General features: G+C 38.9%; 1 protein-coding gene across 1 annotated transcript in view; it reads right to left on the bottom strand.

Annotated features, from left to right (window-relative positions):
• The window catches only part of cit (citron rho-interacting serine/threonine kinase), a 30,777-nt gene that overhangs the window by 12,653 nt on the left and 10,828 nt on the right, over nucleotides 1–7,296 (bottom strand). Inside the window, exons 11-20 of the mRNA XM_015394386.1 lie at nucleotides 6,726–6,830; nucleotides 6,498–6,638; nucleotides 6,174–6,281; nucleotides 5,910–6,102; nucleotides 5,142–5,303; nucleotides 3,994–4,017; nucleotides 1,419–1,556; nucleotides 913–1,093; nucleotides 747–838; nucleotides 538–642 (exon numbers count right to left, since the gene is read on the bottom strand). Coding sequence (XP_015249872.1) covers nucleotides 538–642; nucleotides 747–838; nucleotides 913–1,093; nucleotides 1,419–1,556; nucleotides 3,994–4,017; nucleotides 5,142–5,303; nucleotides 5,910–6,102; nucleotides 6,174–6,281; nucleotides 6,498–6,638; nucleotides 6,726–6,830 — 1,249 coding nt within the window. The remainder of the gene's footprint in view (nucleotides 1–537; nucleotides 643–746; nucleotides 839–912; nucleotides 1,094–1,418; nucleotides 1,557–3,993; nucleotides 4,018–5,141; nucleotides 5,304–5,909; nucleotides 6,103–6,173; nucleotides 6,282–6,497; nucleotides 6,639–6,725; nucleotides 6,831–7,296) is intronic.

Genomic DNA, 7,296 nt, shown 5'->3' with positions numbered 1-7,296 from the left:
GATCCAGAGTGAATGCTTAGAACATCAGTATTTTAAGATAAAGAAAGAACCCTTATTCAGTCGTGCATAAAACAGCTTTAGCATAACATTAGTTATTTAATAAAAACAGAAGCAAAAAAATTGACCCTTAAAACGGGCTATAGATGCAGGAAACCCCTCAAACATTAAACAGCGTGACATGGACAAAGAAACCAACTTTGTCCATACAGATGTCAATAAGTGGTAGAAATAACTTAAGTGATCTTAACCAAAAAGAGATTGAACTGTTAGCTTGTCTTAAATTCTTCCTTAATTAGTGTGTAGACATTAGGTGTTCTTATGTTTAAAGACTCAAGCGAGGATAAATTTGAGTAGCCATGAGTAAATAAATCCCCTAATAGTCCACAGATAAGTAGAAAAATATTTTCAAAACCAAAATCAAAGCAGAGTTGCTATCAAGGTCAGGTAACTCTTTTTAATGAAGTCATTTAGGAAAAACTAAAAGAGGAAGCTAGAAGATGAGAAAGATTTGCTCTTTTGAGAAGCTGTATTCTTTACCTGACTTAGCTGTGTTGATGAGCTCAGAGGCACCAACAGCTCCATGGATGGTTACCTCGCCATCAGGTAAACACAGCTCAAACTCCTCTTCAGCCTTTACAGAGTCTGGGGAGAAAATTAAAGAGCTTGATGTTAGTGTGATCGACACAACAACCTGTTCTATGAAAATGTAATTCAAGAAAAAAAAAAAAAAAAAGACAATTTCTGACCTTCTGTTGGCTCAGTGTCATAAACTGATAATTTAGTTCCATCCAGAATCACGTACTTCCTCTCCCATCCTTGCTGGCCACGTTTGCCATTTCTATCCAGTGAAATATGAATATTAAAACTACTTTTTAGCACCAAATATATAGATATTTTGGGAAAAACTAGTACCTTGGTTGCTTCATCCAGCCTTCCAAGCGGACATGCCCAGTGGCCTCCTTCATTTGCAAAGCAGGGGAGTTGGCCTTCTCTCTGCACAGAGCCTCTGAGAAGTGCGTGGCGTACTCGGCTGGCAGACCACAGGTGGCAGGCAGACATGGGGAACACTTGGGGTGGCACAGGGTGTGGCACTCTGCAAAGAAACAGAGAGAAGGGCGAACGAAACTTAAATTGACCATGTATATATATTTACTGAGAAAGAATGTCACATTTAGATTTAAGAAAACTAATCAACATTTAAGCAACCCTAAGAGCTATCCTAAGGGTCCTGGAAATTGGCATTGTTTAAACAATAATAGCGAAACCAATAATCCCTCCCAGGCAGAAAGAAGCTGAATAAAATAAATTTTAAGGCATAATTATTATGATTACTAAAGCATTTCTGTCATTTCTTGCCCGTCATGTCCTCTGAAATATTTTTATGCTCCATCTGTGCTGCTGAGAAGCATGATACAGACCTAAACAAGTGGCAGCCTGCCGTCCAAAGTGAACGGTGTCCAGGCAGACGGCACATTTGGCAGCCCTCATGTTGAGGCCAACGGTGAAACGATGAGGAATGTTGTGGTGCATTCTTTCCTTCACACGGCGACCAAATTCTGCAACGCATAAAGAGAAAGAGAGAAGTTACAGAAATTAGGCAAAGTGTGACATTAATATTCTGTTGGATAAATAACTAAGGAGGCTCAGCAAAGATTTGTGTCAGATGCAGCATTTCCAAACACTATAAGGCATCTTAAATAATGAACTGAATTTGTTATAAATGAGCGTTCAAGAAGCTCATAGCAGTGAAATTAAAGTCTGATTGTCATGCTAGTAAGCCCAGAAATGTATCATAATGCTTCTGAGTAAAAAGCTACCTACACATGTGGACAAAATTGTTGGTCATTTAATGAAAAAAACCCACGATGTTTACAGAAATAACTTAAACTGAGTGAAGTAAAAATTAATTTAAAAATCTTTGAAAATGAACAAATGAAAGTCACACGTTGCTTTTTAAAAATCCTTTACCAAAATGAGTCTAAAAAATAACATTAAAAATGATGGCATCCTTAACTTCAACCTTGACTTGTTGAACAACCTTTTGAGTCATTGGTTGCATTTAAATGATTTGTGTGACTGTCGATCAAACTCCTGTTGCTCTCAGCAGGTATCCTGGCCCACTTCGGATGAGCAAACTTCTCCGGTTGTTTCAGGTTTGAAGGGTACCTTTTCCAGTTTAAACTCCTTATAAAGAGGCTAGATGGGATTTAGGTCAGGGCTCCTAGATGGTCACTCTAAAACAGTCTGGTGTTTTCCTCTTAGCCATTCTGGGCTGTGTGTTTTGGGTCATTATCCATACGATGTGCGACTAAGACCAAGCTTTCTGACACTGGGCAGCAAATTTCTTTATAGAATCCATGGATAGTCTGGAGATTTCCTTGCAACTTACAGAGATTGAACTTATCCCAGATGAAGCAAAAAGCCCCAGAACATTATAGCACCTCCTCCATGTTTCATGGTAGAGACAGCATTCTTTTGATATGCTTCATGTTTCCATCTGTGTGAACATAAAGCTGATGTGGCTTGGCAAAAAGGTCAATTTTTGTCTCATCTGACCATAGGACATTCTACCAGCAGCTTTTTGGCTTCTGAATAATATGTGCAACTGTAGTCAGAGGAACATCAAGCTGCTTGGAGATGGTCTAATAGACTTCAGTTTTAACATGTTTGTCTATTATTTTCTTCTAATTTCCTGAGAGAACCCTTTCCTTTGCTTTCTCTGGTCCATGTAGATTGTGGTACACGCAAGGAGTGTGTTCGATTTCAGCAGCTGCGTCCTCCATAGGACCTGGCCAACCAGGACAGGGTCTGTTGAGGTCCGTGAAAATAAGGAGGCAGGAAGAGTTTTGGCTATGGATTAAACAGGTCCAGCCTTCCCCTGTTTTCACCAGCCCCTACGCTCTGTTGCCTAGCAACTGTGAATGTTGACGAAAAAAGCAGGCAAAGAATGTATACCGAACTTCTCACTGCTGTTCTGTGTGCTAATAACATTTTTGAGGAGCTTTAGCAGCAGTACCTTTGTAATAGATATCAGATTTAGTCCCCACAACGTAGAGATATTAGAATCTGTCCTTCAATGTCAGCCAAACCCATTTGCACAATGACAGGGACAGACAGGGACAATTTTTCAATAAACCAAACATTATCCGCCAAATATCTGACTCAATCACCAGCAATTTTCATACAGAACTATTCACAGTCTTGCATTATATTAAACTGCACTTACAATATTCACCACTGTTCACCACCATTACCCTTTTTCTTCTGTGCACGGAGCAGCCGGCTTGCTGGGAATCACAATGAATCATGGGATACACAAGGATACGTAGGATACAATGGACCTGTCTTTCAAAACGGGCAAAAAGAAGGATGCACTTGTCGGCTGCATAACGAGGAGTCTTGCAATCCGAACAGGCCTCGACGCTGCGCTATGACGTAATGGGCTCACGAATCTGGCCTTCGGAGGTTGCTGCCGCAGAATTCGAACACAGCACATGTCACCAAAGAACACAGTGACTACCTGTAGTCTTATATAGGCCTACTGCCTGATTACTTTATTAGAGACACCAGTGATGCTAATTTAGAGGATACCTCTAGATTTAACATGGCCCTTTGGTCACATTACTTTCAGTCTTTTCTAGGGGTACCACCCTTTTATCCAAGCCTGTTTCACAAGTTTATTTAATCAGTCTTTTGTAGCATGGTTGAAAAGCAATGTCTGAGTTTTTTGTTATTTCATTGTTGTCAATTTTCGTATTTTTTTTTTTTATTATTTCTTTAGTCAGATTCAAGTTATTTGCGTTTTTCTCTCATTAAACGAGGGTTACCAGCAATTTTGTCTACATGTGTATCCTGCTATATTTTTCTACATCTACATGACTAGAGGAAGAAAGCAGTATTTGGTCACGTTAGACAGTAAAACAGATGACCACAGTGAGGATGATCATGCAGGCATGTGAGACGAGCTCAGTTGTTTGATGGTGGCTAACTTACTTTCAAACGTGACCCTCCTCTTTTCTGTGAGGAGCAAAAGGAAAGAGACACAAAGAAGAAAGTGGTCTAGCAATAGCTAACACATGGACACCAATAGCCTGCATCACAAAGCAAGAACAATTAATTCTACCTACAGGTTATAGGGTCTTAGATTCTGATTATTATGCTGGATTATTTTTCAACATTAAAGTGGCCCCGTTACTCAAAGGATTCCTTTATACCGATATGTTAGGCTGATGAGCTGTTTCCAGTTGTAGCTGATCAACCTGCAACCAAGCTATGGAAGCAGCAGCAATGGCTCAGTTTCCATGGTGATAGCTGCTTTGACGATGTGCTTTCACAGCATGTTAAAGTTGAACCTAGGTTATTGTGATTTTATTGTTAAAACATAAAAAGATGCATTATCCTGCAAATAATGAAGAAATTACAAGATTATTCTCATTTATAAATTAATATATATTTTGAAATTGTATTAATGTTAACCATTACATTTTAATTAAGGATTAAGTTGATCATTGAAAAAAATGTATACATTCTCAACTGTGGAAATAATATTTTTTTTTTTTGGAGATAAAAAACAAAGGAGGCATTTTATTAAAAACCATTTGAAGTAGTTGCTTAGTTGAAGTTCAAAGGTATACCTCAGTTAATGCTATTGGCTGATACAACTGTAGGAAGGACTTGAGGGTATTGGTGCTTTAAGTAAACAGAAAATAGGACATTTAACCTGTTGATGCCCATTTTAGAGCTGATAGAAATCTCTGAATAACTGATTACTGCATCTATTATTCAATGCTGATTTTATATTGTGAGATAAATAAAAATAAAGCTTTAGCTGAATAACTAGGTAGCACAATCTTATACTACGCCTTGATTTTGCCAGATTAATTTAGAAGGAAGTCTTAGCTTAGTCATTCATTTTTGTTTTCTTTGATATTCTTGCTTTGTGAAAACAGCCATTGAGAGAAGACATACAAAACAGGACATGGACAAAAGAGGTGACCCAACAGTCCATTGGTTAGCCTCAAGTTGAATGCGAGGGGAAATCAGCTCACCTCAGGATAAGGAGTTCAAGATTTACACAGAGAAAAAAAGTGAACACTTTGGTTTTACGTGTCATTTATGAAGGTGCATTTGGTCTGACTAACCTTCAGGAGTAGAAGTCTCTTTGCAGCGAGTGGATGGGTTGAGTAAACTGCTGGGGTTAGGCTGATGTTCTGGAGATTTGACGATAGCTGACATGAGAATCTGGTGTCGGGCCTGGGCTGGTGTGGAAGGAGCCACGTGTTCCTGGGCTTTGAAATGAGCCGCTGCATCGTCAGATAGAAAACAGAAGATAAGGACCATATGGAAGTTTTGTTTTCAAAATGTAGGTTTACCCTCATTGGCAAATTGGTAAAAGCTTTGAAATATGCTTTTTTATCTATTTATTTATTAATAGGACAACATTGAATCAAGGTATGTGTTTAACCTCAATTTTTTATTTGTGCTACATTGCTTGATTCAGTATTAATAATATATTCATCCTATAGGAAATTCAGATTTAATGGGTGGCAGGAGAAAATATAGGACTGTTCATCTTACAAATGGATGTTGTTAAAACATAAAACAAGGCAAAATTCTCTAGAAATGGATTTAAACAGAAAGCAGGAAGCTGTCCTGTAATTGCGTAATTGTATCAATTATTGAAAACATTCACTATATGAATATTGTGCTATTAATGAAAGGAAAAAGGGAATGAGAGGCAGCAAAGGAGGAAGAGGTGGTGAAGCAGCAGTAGAATGGAAGCAGTGGAACTATACAAACTATGAACAGGTGAAAAGAAGCAGCAAAATAAAATAAACTGCATTTGTCACTATTATAATCATTATTACAAACAAAAGGAAGTTAATCTTCTTTAAGATGACTGACCCTACCTTCTTCTCTAAGGGAGCGTAGCTCTATCCTCATCTTCTGGAGTGCCTCCTCCAGCTCGGCACACCTGGAGCGCTCCTTATCTAGGGCAAGTTTCATATCTCCATAAGGCATGGGGACTGCCGGCTGGGCCTGTTGAGCCAAGGCGCCATTAGTGGTGGTGCCGACATCTTCACGTCGCCGTCCAAAGATACCCTGTAAAGAGGAGAAGCAGTCCTCACTGCAGTCGTGACGGAGACGGCGACTCACTTTTGTAAAATATTTACCTTCTTCTTTTTGGTAGGTTGATCCATTTTGGCCTGCAGGAAATCAATGAGTTTGGTCTGTTGGGAGATAGTGCCCTCCATTTTTACCTTCTCGTGGGAGTATACAGCCTGTGGAAGAGAAATCAGAGGCTAAGTGCCAGAAATGCATTCAGAGACTGCTTAAAAAAATAAACTCTGTTTGGGAAAGCTAATCAGAATTTATCCTCATTGGCCCACTGAGACACCTTTAGTTTTTGCTTAAGCATTGACCAACTAAGGAGGACTTTCCTCTCTAGTGGGGACCAGGTTTGACTTGAATGCAGAGGTACAGTATTGACTGAGCACCTGTATATTCTCCAGCTGGTACTCCAGGTCTGTCCTCTCAGTTTTCAGCATGTCAGTCTGGTCCAGGGCATCCTGAAGGCCTTGAGTTAACCGAAAAATGTGGCTTTTTTGGAGGTCCATCTGCTGTTGGAGCTTTGCTTGCTGTAGAGGCACCAAGAGTCACCAAAAATGTTAAACAAAATATGAAAGAAATCCTTTAGAAAACAACGCAGGTGTGTTATTCTGTACCTCTTCCATCAGCCTCTGCTTCAGTTCTCTCTCAGTCTCCAGTTTCTGCTGTAAGCTGCGAGCATTCATCTCCAGCATTGCATGCTTCTTCTCCAGATCGTTGAGCTGTGACGCATACATGTCAATGAATGTCAGTCACAAACAAGATGGCTGAATATGAAAAAGAAAGTGTCCAACTGATAGAACAGCGTTTCAATTCGCAATACATACAGAAATGTGCAACAAAAGTGGGCGTTAGCATATCTAACTATATATTGTAGGACACAAATGTCATACAAGCAACAGGGGCAGCTAATATTATGTTATGCCAATGAATATCTTGTCTGTAAGGATTATCTAGTGCTGATGTAGTCTGACTTAGTTGGAGATTACTGTAAATTGTCCTTTTGAAACAGTTCATCATGTTTTCTGATCCAAGATATTTCAGGTACCAAAATATTTTTCCTGTAACATAAACAAAAGTCTGATAACTAATTAAGGTCCTTTTTTTATTTAACCTTTTTTTAAACAGGGTAGTCACATTGAGATATATATATATATATATATATATATATATATATATATATATATA

The sequence above is a fragment of the Cyprinodon variegatus genome, unplaced genomic scaffold (genome assembly GCF_000732505.1).
Source record: "Cyprinodon variegatus isolate N-32 unplaced genomic scaffold, C_variegatus-1.0 Scaffold682, whole genome shotgun sequence".
Lineage (NCBI taxonomy): Eukaryota > Metazoa > Chordata > Actinopteri > Cyprinodontiformes > Cyprinodontidae > Cyprinodon > Cyprinodon variegatus.
The sequence above is the reverse complement of the archived record's forward strand: the minus strand, read 5'-3'. Positions and strand labels throughout refer to the sequence as shown.